Source organism: Bipolaris sorokiniana, assembly GCF_000338995.1.
Source record: "Bipolaris sorokiniana ND90Pr unplaced genomic scaffold COCSAscaffold_9, whole genome shotgun sequence".
Taxonomy (NCBI): domain Eukaryota; kingdom Fungi; phylum Ascomycota; class Dothideomycetes; order Pleosporales; family Pleosporaceae; genus Bipolaris; species Bipolaris sorokiniana.
The window spans coordinates 601597-627881 of NW_006911903.1; the positions used below are offsets into that span (position 1 = coordinate 601597).

The 26285-nt window shown below is 51.7% G+C and overlaps 10 protein-coding genes across 10 annotated transcripts; 3 read left to right on the forward strand and 7 right to left on the reverse strand.

Annotated features, from left to right (window-relative positions):
• Positions 1-84: 84 nt before the first annotated feature.
• On the reverse strand, positions 85-1106 carry COCSADRAFT_37811 (uncharacterized protein). Its single transcript, XM_007702809.1, has one exon. The coding sequence runs from the start codon at positions 1022-1024 to the stop codon at positions 236-238; it is 789 nt and encodes a 262-aa protein (XP_007700999.1). The 5' UTR covers positions 1025-1106; the 3' UTR covers positions 85-235.
• Positions 1107-1524: 418 nt separating this feature from the next.
• COCSADRAFT_37812 (uncharacterized protein) lies at positions 1525-2738 on the forward strand. The gene has a single exon (XM_007702810.1). It carries the CDS (start codon positions 1790-1792, stop codon positions 2600-2602), a length of 813 nt encoding a protein of 270 aa, XP_007701000.1. The 5' UTR covers positions 1525-1789; the 3' UTR covers positions 2603-2738.
• A 378-nt stretch (positions 2739-3116) lies between these two features.
• COCSADRAFT_37813 (uncharacterized protein) lies at positions 3117-7849 on the reverse strand. Its single transcript, XM_007702811.1, has 3 exons — positions 7230-7849; positions 5785-7175; positions 3117-5735 (listed from the first exon to the last, which is right to left on the reverse strand). The coding sequence occupies exons 1-3, from the start codon at positions 7706-7708 to the stop codon at positions 3286-3288; spliced, it is 4320 nt and encodes a 1439-aa protein (XP_007701001.1). The 5' UTR covers positions 7709-7849; the 3' UTR covers positions 3117-3285.
• Positions 7850-8322: 473 nt separating this feature from the next.
• Positions 8323-10472, reverse strand: COCSADRAFT_37814 (uncharacterized protein). The gene has a single exon (XM_007702812.1). It carries the CDS (start codon positions 10426-10428, stop codon positions 8764-8766), a length of 1665 nt encoding a protein of 554 aa, XP_007701002.1. The 5' UTR covers positions 10429-10472; the 3' UTR covers positions 8323-8763.
• Positions 10473-11535: 1063 nt separating this feature from the next.
• Positions 11536-12163, reverse strand: COCSADRAFT_37816 (uncharacterized protein). The gene is made up of 2 exons (XM_007702813.1): positions 11741-12163; positions 11536-11679 (listed from the first exon to the last, which is right to left on the reverse strand). The coding sequence occupies exons 1-2, from the start codon at positions 12115-12117 to the stop codon at positions 11592-11594; spliced, it is 465 nt and encodes a 154-aa protein (XP_007701003.1). The 5' UTR covers positions 12118-12163; the 3' UTR covers positions 11536-11591.
• Positions 12164-13061: 898 nt separating this feature from the next.
• Positions 13062-14625, reverse strand: COCSADRAFT_144892 (uncharacterized protein; the record flags this gene model as incomplete). Its single annotated transcript, XM_007703039.1, has 3 exons — positions 13062-13728; positions 13800-14282; positions 14365-14625. The coding sequence occupies 3 exons, from the start codon at positions 14623-14625 to the stop codon at positions 13144-13146; spliced, it is 1329 nt and encodes a 442-aa protein (XP_007701229.1). The 3' UTR covers positions 13062-13143.
• Positions 14626-15595: 970 nt separating this feature from the next.
• COCSADRAFT_37818 (uncharacterized protein) lies at positions 15596-18119 on the forward strand. The gene is made up of 5 exons (XM_007702814.1): positions 15596-15822; positions 15903-15983; positions 16054-16202; positions 16273-18048; positions 18103-18119. The coding sequence occupies exons 1-4, from the start codon at positions 15717-15719 to the stop codon at positions 17767-17769; spliced, it is 1833 nt and encodes a 610-aa protein (XP_007701004.1). The 5' UTR covers positions 15596-15716; the 3' UTR covers positions 17770-18048; positions 18103-18119.
• Positions 18120-18157: 38 nt separating this feature from the next.
• Positions 18158-21354, reverse strand: COCSADRAFT_335610 (uncharacterized protein). Its single transcript, XM_007703040.1, has 6 exons — positions 21222-21354; positions 20951-21165; positions 20736-20905; positions 19875-20676; positions 19707-19807; positions 18158-19657 (listed from the first exon to the last, which is right to left on the reverse strand). Exons 1-6 carry the CDS (start codon positions 21247-21249, stop codon positions 18493-18495), a joined length of 2481 nt encoding a protein of 826 aa, XP_007701230.1. The 5' UTR covers positions 21250-21354; the 3' UTR covers positions 18158-18492.
• Positions 21355-21743: 389 nt separating this feature from the next.
• COCSADRAFT_37822 (uncharacterized protein) lies at positions 21744-23233 on the reverse strand. The gene is made up of 2 exons (XM_007702815.1): positions 23070-23233; positions 21744-23011 (listed from the first exon to the last, which is right to left on the reverse strand). Exons 1-2 carry the CDS (start codon positions 23159-23161, stop codon positions 21880-21882), a joined length of 1224 nt encoding a protein of 407 aa, XP_007701005.1. The 5' UTR covers positions 23162-23233; the 3' UTR covers positions 21744-21879.
• A 111-nt stretch (positions 23234-23344) lies between these two features.
• On the forward strand, positions 23345-25880 carry COCSADRAFT_200575 (uncharacterized protein). Its single transcript, XM_007703041.1, has 5 exons — positions 23345-23553; positions 23626-23657; positions 23709-24881; positions 24931-25195; positions 25248-25880. The coding sequence occupies exons 1-5, from the start codon at positions 23529-23531 to the stop codon at positions 25481-25483; spliced, it is 1731 nt and encodes a 576-aa protein (XP_007701231.1). The 5' UTR covers positions 23345-23528; the 3' UTR covers positions 25484-25880.
• The last annotated feature ends 405 nt before the right edge of the window (positions 25881-26285 follow it).

Here is a 26285-nt window from a genome sequence, read left to right on the forward strand (position 1 = left end):
TTCAATTGTTTGCGAAGTAGTTAGGGTTGATATTTAAAGACAGCCTTGATGTAATTGCGTGTCACTCGGTGTTCTACATGATATCTGCGAGACAAAAATTTGAAACTTGTTTTTCTATGTCGCAAAAAACGCACATGAGCATGATCCCAAAATTCAATTTCAATTTGGTATCCATTATTCACACTATTGATAGCCAGACATACGCTACAAGAAAACCTAAAGCAACATGGTATAACTACGCAGGCCCCGTACCAGATGGCAAATAAGGGTACAAGAAAGGAAAATAGTACGACAGTAATCCGCAGATGATGCACTTTGGCGTGCCCTTGGGGAACTTGGCCTTGCCACCCGCATTCACCACGCCAACATTCTTATTATCCCACTTGCCCTCGTCATCCTCCGCCGTTTCAATCATACCAGCCGCAATATCAAGGTATGAAACAAACGATTCTTCGTCGTCCAAAGTGAGCCTGTGACCCCTCTGCACATCCACCGACAGACCTCCTGGCTTGATATAAACGCACTTGACCCAGTCTTCATGCTTTCGGAGGAACTCTTCAGCAAGCTCCAAGTCCCGGTACACGTGCCATGCAGATCGACGAACAATGGCATTGACCCAAGGGTTCTTTCGGCTGATCCAAGGATCAATGGTAGCGGAGGACAGCAATACCAGCCTTGGCATCGGTGTAGCCTGGCTTCCTTCAGACTTTATCTTTTCTAGCCCTTTGATAACGGTGTGCGCAAGGTCTTGGCTGATGTGGCATCCAGGCACGTTGTCGTTGGTGGTAGCTGTAAGAAAGACAGCTTTGCAACCGTACATTGCCTTGCCGAGCAGATCGGCGTCTAGAATGCTGCCAGTATAGACTTCGACCCTGGGGTTGTTTGCGGCTTCAGGGACTAGTCTGAAGAGCTTGTCTTTGTTGCGGCAGTAGGCTTTGACTTTGGCATTGGTATTCTTGATGAGAAGCTCGAGGAGGGCAGTGCCGCAATTGCCAGTGGCACCGAGAACTGCATACGCCACCATTTTGGGAGGATATGAATTGTACGTTTGAATTAAGCTGAGGAGAGAGCCGCTCCACTTATTCTAGTAGTTGCTTTGGAGATTGACTGGCTCAACTCCATATTATCCATTCTCGATGGCATTTAATAGAAATGATTTTGGAAGTTGTATGAAGAGTGCAGACATCATGCCGGGTTCATTGGCTGAAAAGATCCACCGAGAGAATACTACCAACAGGCGTGCCGATCACCGGCACATAGATCTCTGGAATTGCAGCGCATACTGCTTTTCCGAATCGAAGTGGTTGTCAAGGCCAAATCACAGTTCTTCTATGGAACATTATTACCATCTAGCGCTTAGCCGACTTCGAGATCATAATCCGATCTAGGATAGCCCTGGTATTGAGCCTTGAACAAAGCGACTTGGCTCGTTCCGACGACCCCCCGATCGGGAGAAACCCATCGTTCCGTACCGACGCATGAACCCCGAGGCCCTGGAACAACCACACCCAACAACCACAACCCTCCAAACCTTAACATCAGATATCGGCCTAATGGTGATCTCGTGTACATACCTTTGCTGCGGTATGCTGCAAGTAAGCAAGGCTGGAAAGTATACACAATAGACCGCCTCAGAGTCTATCTACGGTCTGTATCATTCCTACAACAGCACTTAAGGGATACATAAACTCTACCATTTCACAACCACACATCATTCAACAGCATTTTAATCCCCAGATCCACTCTCTACCTCTAGCCCTCCCCCTTTTCAACCAGCCTCATCTTCAAAATGCCACACGTAGAAAGCACACCCTCGACCTACATCCCCGGCCGCCTCGACGGCAAAGTCGCCCTCGTCACCGGCTCCGGCCGCGGCATCGGCGCAGCCGTAGCCACGCATCTGGGGCGCCTGGGTGCCAAAGTCGTCGTCAACTACGCCAACTCGACCAAAGACGCGGAAAAAGTAGTCTCAGAGATCAAAGCGCTGGGTAGCGACGCCATCGCCATCAAAGCCGACATACGCCAAGTCGCAGACATTGTCCGCCTCTTCGACGAAGCCGTCGCGCACTTTGGCCACGTCGACATCGCCGTCAGTAATTCGGGAGTCGTAAGCTTCGGACACTTGAAGGATGTCACAGAAGAAGAATTCGACCGCGTCTTCAGCCTCAACACGCGCGGCCAGTTCTTCGTGGCCCGCGAGGCGTATCGCCATTTGACCGAGGGCGGTCGCATCATCCTCACTTCCTCCAACACCTCCCGCGACTTCAGCGTGCCCAAGCACTCGCTGTACTCCGGGTCCAAGGGCGCTGTCGACTCGTTTGTACGCATCTTCTCCAAGGACTGTGGTGATAAGAAAATTACGGTTAATGCGGTTGCGCCGGGGGGTACGGTGACGGATATGTTTCATGAGGTTTCGCATCATTATATTCCGAATGGGCTGGAGTATACGGCGGAGCAGCGCCAGCAGATGGCGGCGCATGCGTCGCCGTTGCATAGGAATGGGTTTCCGCAGGATGTGGCGAATGTAGTTGGGTTTTTGGTTAGTAAAGAGGGCGAGTGGGTTAATGGGAAAGTTCTTACGCTGGATGGTGGTGCGGCATAAGGGAGTAGAAGTAGAGCGGTATTTTGATGGAGATGAGAAGCTATTGTTAGATTTAGAATGTATGGTTTTTTTTTCCTTGTTAGATTTTCATCGCTGCGAGTGATTTAGTGGTGAAGCTAGATATGGAATCACTGCCTTCTCAAGTCTGTCTTGCAACAAATTTTCATCAGTGCAAGATTGTGCTGCCAGCGCAGGTGATGCGATTGAATTATGCCGAGTACCATCATACAGTCTTGAATTACAGAGAAAAAAGAGTACTCGACAATGTAACACAACAGGTTTCTAGTTGACCGTCCCTCAACCAACAACCAATTTCCCAGTAAACCTACAAGATGGATCTTTATCTTCTCTATCGCACACGAAAAAATCAAGTACGTAGCTCTCGTGGCAATATCCAATCTTATCTTTTCGTCCATCAAAATCCAATCACACAGCACGAAGTTCATCAACACCCCTGCTTTTCTCACAATCACCGTTCGCACCATTAATTGCTTGAAATCTAAAGCATAAAAGTTGCATATCTTTTATCCTAATCTATGAAAATTGGTATTAAACATCTGTATCTTTCAAATTGAGAAAAAAAAACGCCTGCAAATGCCGCAGTAGCAAGCGAGAAAAGAAAAAACATTCAAGTCGTATACCACGCCTCTCGCCAATCATGCACCACCCACCAACAGATACCTCTACTGCTCCGCCTTCTTACTCGCCTTCGTTCTCAACTTCATAAGCAAATAAACAAGCGCATACCCGCTCAACGAAAAAATAACACAAATGCCAGCATCCCTCCACCCAAAATACTTCTCTGTCAAATTAACAGTAGCAAGGTAATCCCTGCCCCACGTATACTGACAAACGCGACAATCCGCTGTCGCATCCGGGTTAACCAAATTCGTGCGTCTGCCGGGGCCTTGGAGCCACGCCTCCAGGTACTCCCCACAGGTCTGATTGCCCTGACCAGCGGGTGGACTGAAAATCGCAAACTCACTCTCCTTACACTCAATCTTCCAGTCCCAATCCGTAAACACAAGCAGCGAGCCAATCAAGTACTTGAACGGATCAAGGTAGTAAATCCAGTAGCGCCAGAACTCTTGTATATTATCGTAAGGGATGAGGACGCCGCAGAAGCAGCACAGGACGGCGAGTAAGAGCGGGTTGACGAGCGAGGCGAAGACGGCGTTGGGGGCGTAGGCGGCGACGAATTGGCCGAAGCCCGTGTAGATGAATTGGTAGATGAGGAAGACGAAGAAGACTGCACCCGCGCTGCTGGGGTCGGTGGGCAGGCCCGAGGCGAAGTAGAAAACCAGATAATACAGTACTGCGCAGATGACGAGATACGGCATCTCGGAGACGATGAGTGCAGTGACAAAAGCTTGCCAGGAGTACATTTTGGATTTCTTCTCGCGTGTTTCGTAGACGTCGCGGCGCTCGAGGAAGATGGGTTGGAGCTGGGCGATTACGCCGGGCGCAACGAAGATGTATTGGAAGATGGAGAAGAGGATGTATTTTTGGTCGCCTACTGAGGGCCCGATTTGCCAAAAGGTGAAGCCGATGAAGAAGGCGACGCCGCCGTGGAGGAGGAGCTTGTTGTTGAAGTAGGCTGTGTCACGGAAGAAGCTGACGTTCATGCGGTTCGTGACGAGTTTGGTTTGTGTCCAGAAGGTTGTGGCGAATTCGTAGCCGTCGTCTTTGGTGCCGGGTTCTTTGCTCGCGGCGTCGGAGATGATTTCGTCGAGGTGCGTATTGAGGGCTGCGGATTCGGGCGAGTTGAGCCAGACTTCGTGCCAGTCTTTGCCGCTGGGGTGGTAGCCGCTCACGACGTCGATCATGTGTTCTGCTGGGTTGGCGCCGCGGGGGCAGGGCGCACCGTAGCGGCCAAAGTACTCTTTGATCTTGTCGGCATTGTCGCCAATCTCGCCAAAGTAGACGGTCTTGCCACCGCTGGCGAGGAGAAGGAGAACATCGAATTGGGCGAAGAGCAAGGCCGAGGGCTGGTGGATAGTGACTAGGACTGCTTGACCGACGTCGGCAAGTTTTCTCAGGAAGCGAACAGTGTTGAAAGCTGCCTGGCCATCTAGACCAGACGTCGGCTCGTCGAGGAAGATGAGAATAGACGGCTTAGAGACAAGCTCAACTCCGATAGTGACACGCTTGCGTTGCTCGACCGAAAGTCCCGCACCCACTGTTCCAATAAGCGTATTCTCAAGGTCGTGTAGTTCAAGCAGATCAATAATAGTATCCACGTATGCGAGCTTCTCCTCAATAGGGGTATCGCGGCTTTGACGGAGTAGGGCTGAGAATTCAAGAGCCTCTCGTACAGTAGAGTAAGCATCATGAACGTCGAGTTGTTCGCAGTACCCAGCAGATCGTTGGAAAGAAACTGGCAGGGGTCGACCGTCAACCAATATTTCACCTTTAATTGTTCCAGCCGTCTTTCGTTGGGCAAGAACATCCAGTAGTGTCGTTTTGCCAGCGCCAGAGGATCCCATGAGGGCACCAAGCATACCAGGTTTGACATAACCATGAACATTGTTGAGAAGAGTGCGATCACCTGAGGGGGTCTTGACGGTGTAGGTTAAGTTGCGCCAGGTAAAGATTGAGGTGTTGCGAATAAGACTAGTGCCTAGCTTGTCATTTGCCCCATCTGTAGTACCAAGCGTGTCGTTGTTGGGCGTGATCTTTTCGGCTTGCAGAGATTCCTCATCCTGAGTCTGAGATGCGCGAAGTCTTTGGACGTACTTTTGCTTTTCGCGTGGGATGTAGGCAGTGCTCGAGCTGGAGGTGTCGTTCCATCGAAGCGTGAAGATGATTGTGCAGGCAATGAAAAGAAGCCACCATGCGAAGAGGATCCCCACATTACGCCAGATATTGGATGGAGAGTAGGACAGACTGTCTAGGTATTCTTGTCCGCTCAGCGAAGTTGCGCCACGTCGCGCACCGCGGATACCTGCACAGGATTGTGCGCTTGGATCCTGATATTGAGGCAGATAGTTCGGGATGAGACTGTCGTAGACGCATGGGATGGTGGTTCCATCATACTCATTTGCCATGACAGCCTCGAATCCATATGCCAAAGGATTGATCCAGTAGACCCAGACAAACCATGGGTGCATGTCAGGCTTTGGTATTTCGTATCCTGTACAAATCAGTGAATGTTCTTGGTCAAAAATGTCGCTATTACGCACCCATGTAGACAATTGTCGCGGTGATGGCGAAGCCCGAAACCTTGGATGCAGAGTTGAACGAGGGGAAACCTGCACCAATCGTCCTCATCATGGCAGTCATGGCCAAAGTGACGACGTAGACGACAAACCAGTTGGTGAAGAACGCTGCCGCAGTTTCCTTCAATGCGGTCATCCAGTACACGATCAAGACAAAAGAAGCTGTCTGAAAGATCAAAATCGGAATATCGGCGGCGACTTGTGCAATGCAAAAAGCAGCTGGGTTGAAGAATGCAAAATTCTTCTGCTTCGCCAAGATGGGACGACCAACGAACGAGTCGTTAACCTCTGAAAGGGTGAAGAGAGCATTGAATAGAAGAGACAGGAACAGAGCGCCGGACTTGAGGAACAAGCCAGCAGTGTTGTCTGGTGCATTATAGAAGAGCGATCCAGAAATCAAAGCTTGAATGATATTGGTCGCTTGTCTCATGATCAGACTCGGTTTGTCTCTCCATAGGACTTGGTATTGGCGGACTACGCAAGCCTTGACTTGATCGGGGAACGATACTGTCATGGGTGATGACTTTGGAAGTTGTCCAGATTTCTCTGCTAAGACGGATTTGACGAATGCCTCTGTGGTAGCCTTGGCCTCTTCCGTAAAGGGATAATCGAGTTCTTGATCCATCTTGGCCTTGATGGTCGACTGCTCATAGGCATATCGTATGTCGGTGTTCTTTCGAGGAAAGGTGGTTTCAAAACCAGGCTTGATTTGTCGTTCGCTGGGCACGGTGACACCAGTGAGATAATCGGCGATGTTTGCTCCATCTCCACAGACGAACCCAAGGCTCTCCATTAAAGGCCGAGCCTCCTCGCGGGAACCATAGTAGATCTGCTTGCCCTGATCGAGGACGAGGACCTTGTCAAACAGATCGTAGATGCCGTTGCCAGCTTGGTACAGAGTGACAATGGTGGACATGCCCATGGTGTCTGTCAGGCATCGCAGTGCACGGACATACTCGAGAGCAGTGGAGGCATCCAGGCCTCGTGTTGAGTTGTCCCAACATACAACACTGCCACGTGTTGCGAGAGTTTCAATGATAGAGACTCGCTTCCTCTCGCCACCAGAAACACCTCGCACGTATGCGTCACCGACCTTTGTACCCTCTGTGTGTGCAATGCCCATTGAATTGAGGAGGAATTGCTTAAAGTTGCGTCGGGCCTCGGTGCGGCTGGATCCATTTCCTTCGAAGTTGGCAGGCATGTTCAGACGAGTGGCAAAATCCATGGTCTCGCCAACAGTGAGTGTTGGGTAGAACAGTTCCTCCTCGTTGTTGATAACAATACTACCAGAGTATTGCTTAGCTTGTTCAGCGTCGAGAGATCCATAATAAACTTCGCCATCTACTTGGGCATATCTGGGAGGATATGATCAGCTTTTGTAGGGGGAGGTTCAGCTGTGTGGTACATACCCATTACGCTTGTTGGCTAGCATTTTGAGCAAAGTTGTGCATCCAGAGCCTGGGCGCCCCAAAACCAGAAGCATCTCTCCAGGACGGACACATCCAGAGCTGGACTCGAGAATGGGCTTCAGAGCTGGTTTTGCGCGAAAGTCCTTGACGAGCTGGAGAATATTGAACTGACTGAGAATGTTCTCCTTGAATCGTTCGTCGGCAGGAACTACGCTGACACTGAGGTTCTTCCATGTGACGCCTAGCTTGCGGCTGCTGGCTTGGTTGTTGATGTCAAAGTATTTGAGATCTTTGGCCAGCCTCCATTGCTCAACCTGAGTGTTTGTTGAACTCTGGTCTGCACCGTCTTCCAAATCTTTGACTTCGTTTTGTTGGTGTTTTTCGGTGGGCGAAGGGGGTATAGAGGACTGAGTGGATACGTTTACATCGCTGCCAGCAAGTTCTCCCGGGACAGGGGCTGGTCTGCCCTGGCTGTCCATGGTGAAAAACTATAGTCGGACAACAATGCAAGTAACAAGCAGGTCGGTATGACAAAGAGCAGGTGGTACGAATTAGCAATGGACGCCTTGGACATGTTGCTCGAGACATATATTATAGCAAACTGTTTCGGGGTTGAGTGTATCGAGCTTCTCGATGGTGAGAAAGGATCACCAATCTGGAGATCGGATACATGTGGAAAATGCCAGGGCATGAGGCTGCAATGCTGCAGTGGTAATCCAACCAATGCGGCAGCGTACACACGAGCTGGTACATGGAACGTGGACACCGCGGGCGCCGAGGGAAGCCTAACGCATGTGATTGTCGGGCACTAACAAGCGTTTACAACATGACGGCACGGCAAATGGACAGGGTTTGGCGGTGGGCCTTGGACGTAATGGGAGAGTGGGAGGTGGTGACGATCATGGCCACGGGGCCCGTGGACACCGAGCCCGCCACGAGCGCTGCCGATCATTGCCCAGAAGCGAGCACGCACCAGCAGCTTGCAGCACGCCAGCCAAGCCTCTATCGTTTGCACAACACCACACAGTGCCTTGATTCAGGGTGAAATTGCCTTTTGACATGTATCTATCTACATTTGACGCAAAGCATCGCAGTCGGTGGTGTGGGCTTGCTATCTGTGCCGCACATGTGCATGAAACGTACCTCACCGCCACCATGACAGTCGTGTCTATGACTCTATCTACTATGCACGAGTGGGTAACTGGCCATAGAGACCGATGAATATAAACGTCTTGCAGCGCCGCGCCCATGCCCTGCGCCATCCGCCCTACAACCTATGTAGGTGCATGCCGTGCCAATCAAAACTTCTTTATGCCACTACCTGCTGCGTCGTATCCTAGAATCACAACCCGGTACAGATCCAACGAGGGTATGCATGGAAAGAGAATGCGTATCATATCCCATCAAAAAAACAGGAAATGTGGTATAATCTAGCAAACAAGGTATACAAAGGAAAACAAAAAGATAGAAAAACCGAGACGACGCATTAAACCGCATTTGATGCGGAAGTGATGAAGCAGGCGATACCACCGACTCAACTCTCCTTGAGCGCATTCCTCACGGCTGCGGATAGAAAGCCGAGACTACTACGGGCGTCAACTTCGACCGCCTCGAGCGTACGGGCTGAGAGAGGCATGAGTGCCGGATCCATGGCATTTGGCCGAAAGAGCGTCGTGGGCATCGTGCGCCTGCGGCCATAATAACTGCGCTCTAGTTCACTTTGCGCAGGGAGTGAGTCAGCAGGGTGAGGGTTGAGACCCTTTAGTCTGGCCGAGAGTGAAGTTATCAACCGTTGTACAGAATGCAGTTCGCGCAAGACTTGCTGCTTGGCTTGTCGATGACAAGGCTGGTGGCGGCCCGTTGCCGTTGGTGTGGCTAATACGGGGCTTCCGTGCCCGCTAGTCATGGGGACACCGTCCATGGCGTTGCTAGTGCCAACCCCAGGCCCACCCGTCAGCGCAGCAGCAGAAGCGTACCATGACAGCATCTTCATCGTGATGAGCAGCGCGACAACAATGAGCAGCTTGTCGTCGCGGCAGTTGTTGCAGTTGACCAGAGCAAGCATGGCCTGAATCGTTTGCTTGTTTTTGGCCAGGATGAGCTGAGTCAGGGGGTTCCCGGACACCACAGATGGGTCCGAGCAGGGGTTTTGAGTGATGGTTTTGAACAAATCAAGTGCCTTGTGCAGACAGTTACAGTTAATCCCCTTATCCGCTTTTAAGACGGTCGAGTTTACTGCTTCTGGATGCGCCGGCTGGCTGCATGACTGGCCGCCGGGTAGGGCTGTTAGCGCAACAACGTCTCTCGGTAGACTTGGGTGCCTTGACGATGACGACGACGACGATGACGATGATAATGATGATTCTGATGACGATGCTGACGAAAACAATGGTGGCATTGAAGATGCCGACGACATCAACGATCCCGAAGAAGACGCGCGCGAGCTTGATTCGGTGGAAAAGTTGCTAGTTGATGGAACCAAGAGGTCAAACGGCGATTGAGAGCCAGTGCTGCCGTCTAGCATATCCAGGCCCAAGGTAGAGTCGAGCGGTAGGCCTGTCGCCATGGGCGCAGCAGAGGAGTCCCAGTCCATGAGATCGGTATACATGGGCGCATCGATAGCGGCGAGCGTGTCGAGACAGTCGTCCCATATGCCATTAGCCGAGCTACTATTGTCGAGATTGAAGGGTGGGAAGAAGTCTGGGGGCAGGGCGTCGGATGCATCCATGTGCGTCTGGAACGAGTCGACGCGGTGGTGGGCACCGGTGCTGCATTGTGCCCGCCCGGCCGGGAGTGTCGTCGAAGATGCAGGCGATAGGAGTAGCGAGGCGGTACCATGGTCTGTTGTGGTGCTGGCGTGTGGCGAGGGCGACGGAGAATTTCCATGGTCGAGGGTATAGCCTGCATCTGCTGTCCCGGCTGCCCGGCTCTTGGTTTGGTCGGTCGAGAGCGAGGCTGCACGACGTGCACTACTCCCTGGCACCCGTCCTGGACGCTTGCAGTGCAAGTACCGGCACTCGATGCCTTTACTCTCACAGCGAGAGCATGACGGGCGTTCCTTTGTGCAACGGACTTTTGATTTGGCACAGGCCTGGCAGCAGTCGCGCACCTTAAGGCTGCCGTTGGGGCGGGCAGCAGCAGGGCGCGAACCACCGGCCGTGGTCGGCGAGGCGGCGGTGATGGTGGTGGTGGTCGACATCTCTCAATCTCAACACTGCTTCTCTGCCCTCTGGAAGTGTAGATGGCATTCGGCATATGTGTATGTACCTAGACGGCCAGGACGGTGTGCACACCTTTAGTATCCATCATGGCCTCTTCCAGGCTGCTCCAAGATGATAATCCCACACAGGCGCCGCCCGGGAAGCCAACGCCTATCACGGCTCGTGCACAGCGCTGGCGACGGCCTTGTGTCACTGTTGCCTCGATTGCGCCCAAATCATCGATCGTGCGGCTATATGGTTCCTGGGATCGTGCATGAAATCGCCAGCCTCGCAGGCCTGACGCCCTTCAGCGGCCGGGTCCCCTCGTCGCCAGTGGCTAGCGGACCGCAAAACATACCTCTCTGTATGCATGTTGCCCACGTCCCTGATAAATCCCACTCATCGGGCCCTGCACATCCAGGATACCGCCAGGGCATTGATTGGCCTACCCACCAAGGTAACCTCGTATACTGCCGAAGACGCTCCTAGCACTCAGCCATCGCCCTGCACGTGTCGAGAACGCCCCAGAGTACCACCGCCAACATGCCCGCGGACCCACCCGACATGTTCCCAAGCCTGTTTGCAATTGTGCATCCTCGCTCTTTTTGGACCCCGGCCATGCTGGATCCTTTGCCTTGGACCCCTACGTATGCCTAGGCCGTCGTAGTAGTGAGTGAGTTGCCCCGTCGTCTCGGAAACATCGCGGGGTAATCCTTCTAGTGGCCGCTTTCTCGGGATTAGCCTCATGCACACCAGCCTTAGTCACCTATCCTTCCCTTCCCACCGTTCGCCCTTTGTCCTTCCTTGTTCCAACTTTCAGCCTCACCGTACCAGAGCGGATCCCAGTGGGCCATCCCTCATCAATGCCGACAGGGTAGTTTTCCGCCTCACCAGAGTAGAACCCACTACTATGCGTGTGTAGTACTATGGTGACCTTGGCACAGCTGTTGCGTCATCTTCCGTATTACGGCATTCTTACATTCACTGTCATACAAGATTACTACAATTTCACGTACCAAGGGCCAAGAACATCCTTGGGTAACAGCAAATCATGCCACCCGTCATCAAAACATTCGATATGCTAGCCAGACACGGCAAAATCTAGCTACTAGTCGACAAATTACACTATAAACCCGCCAATTGATTGGCTGTGCCGAAAGCGTTAGCCCTGCAGCGATGGCCATGGCGCGTCCATACTCTCCCGAATTTGGCCATTGTGAACCCACTCCTCAATCCACCCAATCGTCATCCTACAAACCATTAACCATGAGTCGCATTCCGCCTTAGGTTACTGCTCATCAGCAAACTTACTGGCTACGACTAGTATCGGCAAACTTCTCGTGATCCCCAAATAGACGGCTCTTGTACCATGGATCCTCTCGCAGCCTCTTGTAGTCCCCCACGCTCTCAAACACGACTTGGCTGAAGCAGTCGTAGTCGGCCACGTTTGCCATCTGTGCGTCATACAGCTCACTCATGAGCTCCCGCGTTTCTTGCGGATTGTGGATGACGGTCCAACGCTTGATTCCGTGCTTCGCCATGAGATCCTTGGTGAGCGGAGCGGATACTTCTATCATGTGGCGGCGATAGTCCTCCTCGCTTAACCCTGGCTTGCGGTAGCCGAGAATGGTCAGACACAGATACTTGCTTGGCGGGAGGCCTTTGTCGCGATGCCCGTTGGCCGCCATTTTCTCAAAGTGGAACGATTTGACGACTCGTAACGAGACTTGGTGTGTCAATTGTATCATGAGTTGATCAAACAGCTGCCGTTTATATCCCATGCCTCCATTCTTCCCCGATCAGGTCCCCCTTACGATATGGTCCGGAATAACCGAAGCTCTGTACTCGGGTCCCGAAAGCTGCCTCATCCTACCGTGTACCAGCACATTGGACCGTGAAAACCCCCCCCGTGGGAGGCATGGTACGTCACATCAGCCACGTGCACCTTACATCGTCTCCCCACGGAAGATTACATCAACGCCATTGATGCAATAGAACACATACTGAGGTGCGGAGGCTCCGATGTGAACCCCTACCCAGTAAGTAGTACAAATCGGACCGTATCTTATGTCATCCTACGTCGCGATTCGGGATGTATATTTGCGAGCTAACCAACATTCGGCCGTGGCCATGTTTCGAGGCCGTTTGCTCCGCGGGAAAGCCCCGGGTCACTCCGTTCTTCTCGTATCGGATCCTTTTCGGAGCACGCAGTGTGGGGATACCCGCAACTCTAGTTGCCAAAGGGCGTGACGGAATCCTTGTGAGAAGCAGGATATTCGCAATATGCGAGTTCTGAATTTAATCGGCATCTGATTGCATCATTTCCGTTGAAAATCCTTTCCAACTGGCAGAAACTCAACGGAGCCTGCCGAACTCCAGAAGATGCCTACCAGTGCCAGTCGAGCTAAGCTTGCCTTGATGTCGCTTTGCCTTTTACCAGGATAACCCAGATTGCTTGAACAAGCTAAAAATTCCGCTACAATGCTTGTAGTCACGACATGGGGAAACGTCGCATAACTTCTCACTTTAAACTAGACATGGGGATGCGACAGCGACAATCTAACGCCCCACTTGAATATTCCTCGATATGACCATTTGTTATGGCACATGGACGCGGATGGCACAGTTCATTGGTACTTGATTACATTGTGGATACATTTCTACTGTAGAGTTTCAAAAAAAAAGTAGTATGTACATTAACTCGGTAAAGTTTGTTAGATGAGCTCAGCGCCCTCACAAGATTGATATTTGACCACTAACGCAATAGTAGCCCCGTCGGCGGACCGAACGCGGTTCTTGACCACTAATTTCCCGCGTGCGTCAGATATGCTTTCTGTAAGTTCGTAAAGTTCAGACACCTCAATGGCCCCGTTGCCGGTGAGGTGCATGTCCGTGAAGTCGAGAAGCCGTACTCGGGTCTCAACATTGATGGCTACTGATCCTGGTTCAGGCAACATTGCCGGTGCCAGAATCAACAAGGCCATTGGATTGGCTCGGAGAATACCGAAATGTGCCTTGAGCTCCATTGCGATAAGATCGTCGGCCGTGTAACCACGTGTGTTCGCTGCGCAAAAAGAAGGATGTAGAAGATACACTGCTGCGTCTTTTACCGGTTGCACTGCGGTCGGTTTTCTCCGTTGTATTATGATGCGTTCGCTGGTGATCAAATCCTTGTCGCCGTTACCAACCCCAGAGAGACCCGCGTCCGTGGGTATAACATCATACGTCTGTACCGTCAATCGAAGGGCTGGAGCAGTCTGGGCCAGGTCCCGCGCCAGGCTTGTGTCGTTGTCACATATCTGTCACAGTCGTATTCTGTCAGCAAAGACTAGTCACAATAGCAACTCAACTTGGTTCTTTGGTCACTCACATCGACAACGCACGCGTCTCCTAGGCTACGCCAATTAAGTAGATTTGGCAAATATGCAAGCTGGTTGCTCATGCTGCCCATGCTCTGACGGTAGGCCTGCCATTGTCGGTTCGTTTGTGGTTCCTGGGATACAAAGTCCAACAGTCGTGATGATTGTAGGCTGGTTGCGCTGCCATCGTGCTCGCTTGCGAAAGAGGTAAGATCGAGGGATGCCGGGGCCACTTTGTTTGCCAAAAACATGGCAGCGTCGAAATATGATAACTCGGTCGTAAATGATAACGACAGAGACGTATGTGCAACATGTCCGTACTGAGGCTCATACAGAAAACCTGCAGTAGCAGTCATCCTCACAACTCGGCTGAGCGTATGCTCCGGCACATCGGCTAGATTCGCAAGCTCCTCGAGTGAGATGGTGTCATCTAATGGTATATAGGCGATGATTTGATACTCGCCCATCCATTTTAGACAGGCCAAAAGCTGATTCTGTCGCAAATTACAGGCTTAGCTGATTGGTGTCAAGAGGACAAGATACATCTTGTTGACAGAGCGAGGTACACTGACATACCTGTGTGGCTAGGGATTGTATGAAGCTCGCAGGACCAGCCAAAAGTGTTTCCAAGCGAGAGGAGATTCCGCTGAGGCTACTATGCGCCAAGGCGATTTCATACTCTAGGTTTTCTACTCTAGCTGGAGGAACCAAGACGTCGATTGTGGGCTCCTTTGTAACGGCAATGCTGCCCTGGCTGTTGCTATCGCACAGTGCTTTGAGTCTCTTAGCAGTAAGGGCGAGTTCGGAACAGAGTGTGTCTAGCTGGCTGAGATCCATGTTTGTAAAGTTGCAATATAGTAATACGGTTTGAAAAGAAGCAGAATAGCTACTTCAAGGCATGGTATGTAAAAATAATTAAAGCAGCCACTACACCCTCTCGTATGTGTATGCGTAAGCACGTAGGTGATGACACCCCTGTACATGTTGCATATAATTTCTGTACGTCCTGGTATACAGTACATATCCGGCGCGTCGTTGTCACCACAAGCGGAACTGGATGCTAGCGTAAGGTGCTCAGGATAAGATCATCGGAGGTCATTGGCAAGGGCTCCGCCGTCTTGGCACATGTGAAAATCTTAGCCTCCTTTCCATTTCCGTTTCGGCCCGCAGGGAACCTACACCCACTTTTTCCCCCAATTTATCGAACAGGGATCCTGTTTGCGGGAACATCGCCCTGGGCCTATTGCGGCTCCTGACGCTCCCTACTTTGATGACATGCTCGCGGGATTTGATCACGTGACCGGGACGCTAGCTGACTACAACATCAGCAGCGTAATCGCTATGCATCTCGCCTAATGATACCTCAACAGGTTTTGGAGACGCGTAGATGCACCTATTACTCTTACACACCAATGATCAACCGATAGTGCAGCAACTTGGGGGTTTGCCCCGCGTCATGTACCCGAAATCTGTTCTCCACGCGGCAGCCCTTTGTTCCGACCATTCCTTCCGCCTTGAATTGGGGGCCGATCTCTAAAGCGAAACATCTGACCCCTAGCAAATAGTCCCGATCAAAACCCATCTTCGGCTCATACACCTCCTGTCGAGTGAACCCTTTCGCCTCACAGCCACCTAACCGGAGGATTTTGGCCCAGCATGTTCGGAAGAAATTCAGCCTCGTTACCAACGTGGCATTTCAGCATTTTCGGGACAGATGAACGGTTTGCACGAGGTACCATGAATCCTTCGTGATATTAGAGTAGAGATAAAAAGAAAGCCATTGACATGCTGTAACTTTAGTCAGAAGTCGTCAGCCAGCTCAGCCCACTTGTTGGATATAGACACACGTAACCATTCTTTGTCTGATTATAGCAAATCCTATCCAACCCTTGCACTGTTTTTTTTTGCCCAGAAAAAAAACCATCACAATGGGCGACTACGGCAGCACGGAATCTCAGACACTTGACGTCGATGTCCTCATTGTTGGCGCGGGACCTACAGGTGCCTCTTTAGGCAGCTTCCTCGGATCTCACGGTAAGGCGTGCCATCTGACATACTTCCGTCTTATGCAACATTGCGCAAAAAGCATGCTGACTGGAGTTACCACATGGAAGGGATCACAGGGTTGCAGATCGACGCTGAGCCTGGCCCGTCGCCGCGCCCGCGTGCCAATTACGTGAACATGGCTGGCCTTGGTACGTAGGATTCGCTTCCTTAAGCCGTTCTCGGGTAAGAATACGGTAGGCGCTGACGACTGTTCCACAGAATGTCTTCGAGAAATTGGCGTTGAGGCAAAGGCGCAAAAAGTTGCTTGGCCCGTCTCAGAGTACTCGACCTATACTCGTTTCTGCAAGACGCTTGTTGGTGAGGAAATCTACAGAGCCCATGTGTTTGGCAACGATCCCCATCGACATGTAAGGCCTCCATTCATTGCACGTGGATCTTGAGAGGGCTGAGTGCTAATTACGGGAACAACTAATGCAGGGTGATTATTTCGATGCAAGTCCATCCAAGACTCTGTGTCTCTGCCAGTCCGATCTTGAGCCCTTGTTGCTCGAACATTCTGAAAAACATGGTTTCCCAACACGTTGGAACACGAGACTGGTCAGCTTTACCGAAGATGCAGAAAAGGGTATTGTGATAAGCACACTTGAAAATACTGCTACAGGTGAAATCACCACTGTCCGTTCCAAGCAACTTGCAGGTGCAGATGGACCCGACAGTACCGTAGCACGCCAGCTCGATCTCCCCATGGTCCACGGCCCAGGCAATGGCTTCGTCATCAGTGTGTGGGTTGAAGCTGACCTGAAGCACCTTACTGAGCACAATCGCGGTCTACTCCACTACCTCGATCGTCCAGACAAGCCACAACCCGACTATGGCGTGCTAGGAATCGCGCACTTTATCAAGCCCTGGAACGACTGGGTGATTTCGCTGTTCCCGCACCCCACGTACAAGAAACTCGAGGCAACCGAGGAGCAGATCTTGGCCCGCATGAAGGAACTCGTCGGCGATGACACCATCGAGTACAAGGTCAAAGAGATCAGCACCTGGAATTTCGACGAAGTGTACGCTAAGCACTACTCCTCTCCCTCGGGCAATGTGCACGCCTTAGGCAACTCTGTGCACCGCCACCCGCCCTTTGGCGGCCTCGGCATCAGCACTTGCATGGAAGACTCGTACAACATGGCCTGGAAAATGGCCTACGTCCTCCAAGGCAAAGCCAATAAATCGCTCCTAAAAACATACAACGACGAGCGCCAACCCGCCGGCGAATACGTAGTCCAGCGCACCAACGAAAACGGGCGCCTAAACTTTGGCTTCTACGGCCAATTCGGCTTCCTCAATGAAATCGGCGTGGACCGCCGCGCCGAAATGGACGAGTTACTGCGCCAGGACTCGCCGGAAGGCGAGGCCGCCCGCGACCGCTTCCGAAAGGCTATCCGCGATCTCGCGGATGAACGGCACTGCATCGGTGCTATGATGAACCAGTGGTACAAGTCCTCTGCTGTGTACACGGCCGATGAAACCGAAGACCCGGACTGGCCGACTAATGTATCCGATCGCTCCACCAAGCTGTACACGAGTACGTATCCCGGCTGGCGTGTCCCGCATGCGTGGCTTGCGCCACGCCAGACTGAACCGGGTCCGCGACTCCCGCTCGTCTCAACGAGAGATGTCGTCGGACATAACCGGTTTACTCTCCTCACAGGAGTCGGGGGTAAGGCTGTGTGGGGCGCGGCTGCGGAACAGGTGGCTAAGGAGACGGGCGTCGAGATTGCGGTTGCGAGTATTGGGTTTGGCCAGGACTATGGCGATGCGTTGTTCCGGTGGCATGAGGTGCGTGGTGTGGAGGAGAAGGGTGCCGTGTTGGTGAGACCGGATCGCACGGTTGCGTGGCGCGCGAAAAAGCCGTTGGGGAGTGAGGAGGAGGCGAGGGAGAAGTTGGGGGTTGTGATGAAGTCGGTTTTGGGGATTTAGAGGGGTTTTCTTTTACGTGTGAGGAAATAATGGCAAGTAAGTGTTTTAGGGTTTTTTGATTGGGGTTGCGTTCACAGAGTTACGACTGGTATCTCAGCTTTTTTTTTCATACATGAATCTTTCTTCTAGAACTCTTTGTGCAATCTTTCCCCAATGCACTTTTAATCCAGCGAAGTTCCTCATCGCTGGATGCTTTGTCTGTTCATTTTACGCGCTTTCTACCGTACTCGACCATCTCCAGGGGATAACATAGCGACCTAATCCAGACAGCTCGTTCACCTGGCTCATCGTTAGATCAACCGGATCTTAGAAAGATGCTAGTGGTATTATTACTCATTTCCATCACAAGCACCAAGTTTCTGTCATTTCTTTTGCATTTTCCGTATCTACCTTGGGCAGACGAGAAGCTCGTTGTTTGATAACGACCATGGATTCGATTACCTTGGTCGTCTCGCGGCGTATGTGTCCACGAAACATGATACCCATGGTACCGGAAGCATTCCGGAAAACGCGTGTTGTCTTATCGGGGTGTATGCTGATATTCAAAAGCCGTGCCGACTAGTCGTTATCCCAATCGGGGCTTGAAGAAGGCAGTTCTCTCTCGCTTCTCTCTAATACAACCAGCTATTTGCATCTCGAAAATGGTAATAGCGGTCGAGTTTTGCCTACAGAAACTGTATTACTGGAGAAGAAGAAAAGAAAAACCGGGTTGTCGGATCTTTACTACGCATTGGCTATAGATTTCAGCCTCAGCCCATCAAAATGATGTGGTCTGGGCAAAAAGTCAGCAATCGAGCCGTCTTTGTCTGTGTAACGTTCTCGGTGCAGAAGACAAGGGGCGCAGAGGACTTCGTCTGCAGTGTAATCACCGAGCCAGACCCTGCCATGCGAGCGATACAGCAAGAGCGCTACATCGGCCAAGACGCTGTGCTGGTCTGGGAGGAGGTCATTGGGGAAGAGGTAGGACTCTGCGTCGTAGAATTGGTCGTCGGGTGTGTCGTCGTCATTGCCTGCAAAGCAGTATGTACCAGTGTACTCCGGTAATTCTGTTAGCCTGGCTGCGGCAATCAGCATGTCTGCTTTGTTGCAGACGCAGCCGTAGCGGTGGTTGGTCTCGATGCACTCGGCGACAGCGGTGCGGATGGGGGATGCGAGTGCGCCAGGAAGGTGAGTGTAGTCGTCTGCGCACCAAGTGCAAACATGGCGTTTGTGTCGTGCGTCACACGTTGTGCTACGATAGTGGTGTGAATCGATATCAAGAAAATCGGCTTTTGTGATGCCCAGTTGCTGCTGGCAGTATTCGAGCTCTTCTCTGAGATAGCGTTCCAGATTCTCGGTATAGTCGAGTATCATGTTACACCATGCAGTATACATGACGGGAAGAGTCTGCAAGTACTCCCTGTGACTCAAATCGTCGTGAACCCAGTCGAAGCCTGGCATCTGGCAGAAGGATCCTGCGTTGGCTACCATTGGTAATAGTACTCTGCCACAGACTCTGAAAGCAAGCAATACTCCTATAGCGTCTATCCTCTCCTGTCCAGCTACTTTATATTCGTCGTGTGAGAGATTCAGAATACTGTCCAGAAAGCGGCCATGTCGCGTGTGAGAAAGCACTGTTCGTACGGCGTGCTGTAAGCCACACCATATTGTGTTTGAACTGAGTTGGACATATTCTTCTGTTGCTGTGCAACGAAGGAGCCATGTGATACTGTTCTGCGAGATGGGCACGTTTTCCAGTGCATACGTTCTTTTTAGCCACTCGTGTACTGTCCAGCCGTCGCTCTTCGCATCCGTCAGCTCGATACAATCGGAAAACAGTCTCAACATTGAGATCTTGACTTCGGCATGCATGTCCTGAGCAGAGGCGACAAACAGAGTAATGGGAGAGCTATAAAAGTCAGTGTCATCTGTCCTTGAGGATGGTAAAGATATCTCACAGTATGGCAGAGCTTGGTCCCTCGTAAGCCAATGCCGATTTATCGGCACCTGCTTCGATTAACATAGCGCATAGGTTAACATGGCCGCCTGCCGCTGCAAACTGCAACAAGTATTAGTAAATGGACGAGGCGCCGGACCGGACGGGTTATATGGCACAAGCAACTTACATGTAAAGGCTTCCACCCACTAGGACTGGTATCAACCACGCTACCAAGTCCCTTGCTCAAGAGAATCTCGACAGCTCGAGTCTGGCCATCTCGACAAAGGTCAAAGATTAGCGCGTCGTCTGGAACGGCGCGAGTCACAGTTAGTTTACAGTTGTACAACCAATTTCGACCAGCAGAAGCCATGATCGCTTCGAATCCGCTGCGGACACCTAACCACTGGATCCAGGTATTGGGGTAGAATATGTAAGACGTAACACATTTTGTCTCCTCATCTTTATTGTGCGCCTTTCTCGGAAGATGAAGCCTGGTCTTGCGTATCCATAAACAGCCAAAAGCAGTTCGGAAACCTGTCGCTTGGTGGCTGACACGGTATCGCAAATTGTCTGAATAGACAAAGGTCCGCGCTCGAAGCATTCCGTTGCAGTCTACCGAGTATCCGTCCTGAGCAAAGACTTCAAGCGAGTTTGATTCGAATTTGGCGACTGCAATCTGCTCAATCGCATGTAGCATAAGTCCCGGTAGGTTCAGTGTGGTCATGGGTTGTTTTGAGATCATCTCCTCAAAATCCTTCCGTATAGCTTTTGTTGTTTTGTATTCCCTAACTAGGTTTCTGTGGAAGATATTCTGTTCCACGTATGTTGGTGGAGGAGTTTGTTGACGACTAACGATTGCTCTTTTGGCTGCGGGTCGTTCTGGTAGCAGGTTTGTCTTTGATCCAGGGCGGTCTAAGCAGTGCTGGGAGTCAAGGAACAGCGTCGTGTATATGGGGGCAGTTGAAGTATATGACTGAGCTTGTACCGCACTTTTGAAAAGTTAGTATCATCGTGTGGCACCGTTATAGGGAGGCAATCAGAAGCACACCATTGATGTACAAGCGCAAGAGTCAAAGTCGATTTTGTCTCACTTAGTGAGTCGCGAAACTTTTGAATATGCTTACTATGACTGGCGACTTTGAAAGCAGCCCATCTCCGTCTCTTGCGCGATGAGGACTGAAACCCTTCATCAAAACCTGCCACAATGGTGTTGAGTTCCTGGATTCTTAGAACACAGTAAGTTTAGAATGAAAAGTAACGCACAAGAACTTTACTCCAGCAATGCTGCATTCCCTCGGCTACGCACTCCCCAACTGAACCCTTTGTGGATTGGATCCTTTGGAATACTGAAATAAGGTACTGGAGATCCTCATTGATGGCTGCAATGTCTTGTGGTGCATCTTCAACGGAATTCCAGAATTTGTATAGCTTTATGAATGACTCGGTGAGCTGAACAGCAATCGAGACTACAGCTAGGCCTAAGGCTTGTCAATATCTTGCAATAAGACAAGTAGCGAGTTTGGTTATAGCTTACCGTTTGCCGCCACTGAAAGACCTTCCATGGCTATGGCTGCCTCCAAAGGCGACAGAAGTCTCCGGTAATTGCTTGTGTTATAACGTACAGCATCTTTGGATGTCAAAGGGGGAAACAGTTCAGCTAGAAAGGTGGGGTGCATAGTGCCCTGAAACCTTTCCTGCGGGATGCCACATGGCTTTGCCGCAGTTGTTGGATACTTTCGACAAAAGATGCCGGATATGGGCTTTGCGCCGGGCGAATTGGACAGTAGTAAACTGTGGCGTCCAGAGGATCATATTCGCTAATGAGTGAGACGAATCCGAGGCTGTGATGGCCATGCAAGTGAAATGACGCTAGCCGTGTGTAGTAACACTTGGCCCCCACACCTCTAGGACATTTGCATCCGAACTTCAGGAGTACCTGAATGTGCAATCTTTCGCCGAGATCATCATCCCAGTTTTGAAGAGTGCCGCGCCGTCTTTGCGCAGCCGTGTTACTGTGGAAAGGTTAATTGATCGTCAAGCGGGTGTGGCCTAACGAGGAGTGACTTATAATACCACTGTCTAAGTATGGGGATGTTTCTATATTTAAGCCGATTGTACTTGGCACAAGGGGCTGTGAGTTGAATGTTCGCAGAGAAGAGGTGATGAGTGGAGTGTCTAATAGAATATATTGCCTAGACGCGTTGTCGCTTACTCCTTCGCGTAGGCTCCTGCTTCACTTGCACAATTGGCCCCTCGTCTAGTAGCGGCTCCTTCTTGATGCGCTTCCGTTTTGTTACCTCCTTCACTGCAGTTTCCATCACAGTCTCTTCATCCTCCTTTTTAATCACAACCTCCTCTTCTTTCACCTCTACTTTGGCAATCACTCGTTCCGAAAATGCCTTGAGATCCGCCGTAAATAATACAGAATGCGCCCAGCCTGCTTCCTTCCCCCATAGTTTACGAAACAAATTGCCTATGGCAACATATGTTGCTGCTGTCAAGCTGCTGTGCTTGCCTTTGCCGAAGCGATAGTCACGCTGCGCAATCTGCCAGACATGGGTATCGACAGGTACAGACTCAGACCACCCGAGACCAAAGAGACACACACAATCTGCAACTTTGGGGCCTACACCATGAAGTGCGAGCAGCTCTTCGTGTGCCTTTCTGTACCCCTCTCGACCACCTTCAAGCATATCGCCAGCTGGCTTCTCTTCAACGCCAAATTGAGGATATTCGGGGTTGCTTAGATCTTCGAGCCACTTTAAACCCTTGTCCTCTGATACGATGCGCGCAGTCTTGGCGATGTACTTTGCCCTGTATCCAAAGCCAAGCTTCATGAGATGGGCCTCAACGTCTGGACCAGAGAGGGCGACGGGCGTGGGAAAGTCATGATAGGGAACCTCGTCGATATGTCCGATCAGGGGTCCATAGTGCAGGCAGAGGTTGTGTACCATGCCGGATATGCGGCTGATGTTGTTGTTGCTACTGCATATGAAGCCAATGAGGGCCTCCCAGGCATCTTGTCGCAGTATGCGTATTCCTGTGAATTTGGGCGCTCGCTTTCTGAAGTTGGCATCTGAGGCTGCCCATTGGTCATATAGGTGGCCGAGGTTTGGCGAGAGGTTGAAGTAATGGTTGACAAGGGCAAGCGTGTCGTCTTCTTCGGGGGCGACGGAAGGCGCATTGGACAGAGGTGGCGTGGGTAGTGTGGTGGTAATGGATGGGTATGTGACTCGGTAATGTAGATATTGGGGATCCTGGCGGAGAGAGAGGATGCGACCATGGAGGGCTGCTGACCATTCGCCTTCAGCAGACTTGCGCCACCTGAGGGGGTATATTAGCAGTGATGGCGACCAAGATGCGACCATGTAGAGCATCGTACCGGAAAGACTGTCCGCAGCGCAAGGTAGTGTCAATACATAGCTCGGTGAGACTTGTAGGCAGCTTGTGCCATTCTGCGGCGCGCAATGCCATGGTGGATCTGTTGTGTGGATGTGATGTAGTTAGGAGAGTGAATGTTCCTCTCTGTATACATCCAGTAGCATGTCCCTTAATTAGTGACGGGGGTCTGGGAGCAGTCCCGGCGACAGGGGCGGGTGGTGCCAAGGGCGCGCTAGGACAGCCCCGACTTTCTCTCTCGCACCTTTTCCGCGACCGCAGACGCAACCATCGCAGAAAGCATCGCGTCCCACAGTCCGGACCATTGCGGGCTTGATCCATTCACCATCGCCTGATTCAGCTCTGCTAATTGCAACTTCTGCCGCCGTGTCCTTGTGTTCGCCTGCAGAATCTCACGCGGCTGTACGTTACCACCGCGATAGCTCCCATCAACACTACCACCATGAACGGCGATAGTTACTCCCGAGGTAAGCCGGCTAGACCAGTACACGTACTGACTGGTGTACAGTTCCAAAGATGTAAAATACTAACATAAGCAGACGGCGGTCGATCAGCTGGATCCCGCAACTACGTGAGTCCACATCCCCGGCGCGCCACTGGCACACAAATACTAACAGCACAGTCTTCGAGAGATGACCACCGTGATCGCGGTGATCGTGGTGATCGTGGTGATAGGCGCCGGCGCCGTTCTCGCTCCCCGCGCCATGGCGGAGGCTCCCGCCGTGACTATGAAGTAGACACGTACTCGTCCAGCCGCGACTACCGTGAGCGCGAGCGCGAAGATACATATGCCCGTCGCGAGAGGCGGGATGACCGGGGTGAGCGTGGCGGAGAACGGGGCGGATGGGGAGACTCTTACTCTAGGCGCGACCGACCCCGAGGAGACCGCGGAGGAGACCGCGACCGTGGAGACGACGACCGTGGACATCGCCGGGACAGAGACCGTAACGAGAGGGGCGGCGACAGGTTTGGTGATGAGCGAAGGGGTGGCCGAGGTGGACGCGACGGAGGCTTTGGCGGTGGGCGTGATAGGGCGCGCCAGCCCAAGGAAGACTCTCCTCCATACACCAAGCCGCGAGAAGCTACTCCGGACCTCGCCAGCTTCACCAACATTCTGGAGCGCCAGCGTCGCATGACACAATGGGACATCAAGCCCGCCGGCTACGAGAACATCACGGCTGAGCAGGCCAAGCTATCGGGCATGTTCCCTCTGCCTGGAGCTCCCCGCGCTGCGCCCATGGACCCGTCCAAGCTGGCGGCCTTCATCTCGCCCTCGACTGGAACTGCCACAGCTGCTGCTCTCGCCACATCGGCCGCCAAGCAGTCGAAGCGTCTCTATGTTCACAACCTACCTTCAGGCTGCACGTCGCAGGAGATTATGGAATTCTTCAACACCCAGCTCAATGGTCTTAATGTTGTCTCTGGACCCGATCCCTGTGTGTCTGCCCACATCGCGACGAGCAAGGAGTACGCTGCGCTGGAGTTTAAGGCACCCGAAGACGCAACCCTCGCTCTGGCTATGAACGGCATCTCTATGCGCGACGATGGTGGCGCTCCCGATCGGGCAGGCCTCTCCATTCGCCGACCCAAGGATTACATCACCCCTACTGCCGACGAGAACGCATACCCACCTGGCGATGAAGTGTCCTCTGTTGTTAAGGATAGTCCCAACAAGCTCAGCATTGTCAACATTCCTACATATATTGAGGAGGAGCAAATTCGTGAGCTTGTCGAGACTATGGGTAAACTCAAGGCTTTCATCCTGGTCAAGGACACGAGCACTGACCAACACCGCGTAAGTTATATATTTAAACTGACTTTTTCAGCTTGCTAACGTGCTACAGGGTATTGCTTTCTGCGAGTACGCTGACAACGAAATCATCGATGCTGTCATTGAAGGTCTGAACGACATTCCACTCGGCGATGGTAATCTCAAGGTGTCGCGTGCGACTGTCGGTCTTCAGCAGACTACTGGTCTAGATGGTGGAGTTGGTGCCATCTCCATGTTGGCAGGAGCGAGTGCCGTAGAGAACCGCGAACACAGCCGCGTTGTTTGCCTCATGAACATGGTGACTTCGGATGAGCTCCTCAATGATGAGGAATACGAAGGTGAGCACCAGCAGATAGCAATGAGTTTGACATGACACTAACATCAGTCCAGAAATCAAGGAAGACATCGAAGAGGAGTGCGGCAAGTACGGAACGATCCTCGAGACCAAGATTCCTCGTCCTGCCGGAGCTCGTGTCAATCTCGGCGTTGGCAAGATCTACATCAAGTACCAGGATATAGAGTCAGCCCAAAAGGCCATCAAGGCACTCGCTGGTCGTCAATTCTCGCGAAGAACAGTCGTGGCAACCGAGTTCTCGGAAGAGGGTTTCGACGTGGATGCCTGGTAGACTGTTTCTATCGCTTTATGTTCTGTGTTCGGTGGGTTTTGTCCATATGGCATGCTGTTCTTGTTGGGTCGGGGTGTATCAAAAATGAAGAACAGGATCAGCATTTGTATACTAATTTGATTGTAGGGGAAGCCAGTATGCATGAGGGGAGCGTTGCAGTACTGGCAATTTGCTTGTGTTTTTGAATATGTCGCCTACGTAGGCGGGTTGCGTTTTCCACGGCATGCCTGAAATATGATACCGCATTGTTCTCTTTTTGATTGAAGTATAGATACGATAAGGTTGTGATGCGCTTGAACTTGACGTTCATCATGGTGTATACGTAGGTTGACGTCGGAATTAGAGTGCTGATACGTCAGCAATCTCATCACAACATGTAAATTCACCAACTACCTCGCGACTTCATCTGCGTGCTCCCGAATACTTACGGTCCAACCAATGCCATAGAAACCGTCCGTGGCATTTCAAGTACATGTGCATGTGGAGCATGTCGGTACAATATCAACGGAGGTAACCGGAGTTAACTCCGTCTATGACAGCCTGAAGCCGATATCAGGAACGTCACCACCAATCAGTCTAGCAGAGTGATGTTCGTCCGCCGCTGCTTCTCAACTCGGACTAAGGGCCTCAACAAAGTATAGGCATCCTCAATTAATGTTGGCGACATGACGCTTTGACAAGCCATTCGTGTCTTGCCTTAGCATCTCGCGATACGAACGGCCCTTAAACCCGGCTGCCCGAGGAGACCATGTGCTTGGCCCACGCAGGTGTTAACGGTGATAACAATGCGAAAAATGCGAAA

Bases quoted from the DNA above. Each gene is read 5' to 3' on its own strand.
- COCSADRAFT_37811 (XM_007702809.1), bottom strand. From the start codon at position 1,024: ATGGTGGCGTATGCAGTTCTCGGTGCCACTGGCAATTGCGGCACTGCC.
- COCSADRAFT_37812 (XM_007702810.1), top strand. From the start codon at position 1,790: ATGCCACACGTAGAAAGCACACCCTCGACCTACATCCCCGGCCGCCTC.
- COCSADRAFT_37813 (XM_007702811.1), bottom strand. From the start codon at position 7,708: ATGGACAGCCAGGGCAGACCAGCCCCTGTCCCGGGAGAACTTGCTGGC. The intron at 7,176-7,229 runs GTATGTACCACA...ATATCCTCCCAG, and splicing joins CTAGCCAACAAGCGTAATGG to ATATGCCCAAGTAGATGGCG. The intron at 5,736-5,784 runs GTGCGTAATAGC...TGATTTGTACAG, and splicing joins CGCGACAATTGTCTACATGG to GATACGAAATACCAAAGCCT.
- COCSADRAFT_37814 (XM_007702812.1), bottom strand. From the start codon at position 10,428: ATGTCGACCACCACCACCATCACCGCCGCCTCGCCGACCACGGCCGGT.
- COCSADRAFT_37816 (XM_007702813.1), bottom strand. From the start codon at position 12,117: ATGGCGGCCAACGGGCATCGCGACAAAGGCCTCCCGCCAAGCAAGTAT. The intron at 11,680-11,740 runs GTAAGTTTGCTG...AATGGTTTGTAG, and splicing joins GCCGATACTAGTCGTAGCCA to GATGACGATTGGGTGGATTG.
- COCSADRAFT_37818 (XM_007702814.1), top strand. From the start codon at position 15,717: ATGGGCGACTACGGCAGCACGGAATCTCAGACACTTGACGTCGATGTC. The intron at 15,984-16,053 runs GTACGTAGGATT...ACTGTTCCACAG, and splicing joins CGTGAACATGGCTGGCCTTG to AATGTCTTCGAGAAATTGGC. The intron at 16,203-16,272 runs GTAAGGCCTCCA...CAACTAATGCAG, and splicing joins GCAACGATCCCCATCGACAT to GGTGATTATTTCGATGCAAG.
- COCSADRAFT_335610 (XM_007703040.1), bottom strand. From the start codon at position 21,249: ATGGAAGGTCTTTCAGTGGCGGCAAACG. The intron at 21,166-21,221 runs GTAAGCTATAAC...GACAAGCCTTAG, and splicing joins TCTTTCAGTGGCGGCAAACG to GCCTAGCTGTAGTCTCGATT. The intron at 20,906-20,950 runs GTGCGTTACTTT...CTAAGAATCCAG, and splicing joins ATTGCTGGAGTAAAGTTCTT to GAACTCAACACCATTGTGGC.
- COCSADRAFT_37822 (XM_007702815.1), bottom strand. From the start codon at position 23,161: ATGGCATTGCGCGCCGCAGAATGGCACAAGCTGCCTACAAGTCTCACC. The intron at 23,012-23,069 runs GTACGATGCTCT...ATACCCCCTCAG, and splicing joins CGCTGCGGACAGTCTTTCCG to GTGGCGCAAGTCTGCTGAAG.
- COCSADRAFT_200575 (XM_007703041.1), top strand. From the start codon at position 23,529: ATGAACGGCGATAGTTACTCCCGAG. The intron at 23,554-23,625 runs GTAAGCCGGCTA...TAACATAAGCAG, and splicing joins CGGCGATAGTTACTCCCGAG to ACGGCGGTCGATCAGCTGGA. The intron at 25,196-25,247 runs GTGAGCACCAGC...ACATCAGTCCAG, and splicing joins CAATGATGAGGAATACGAAG to AAATCAAGGAAGACATCGAA.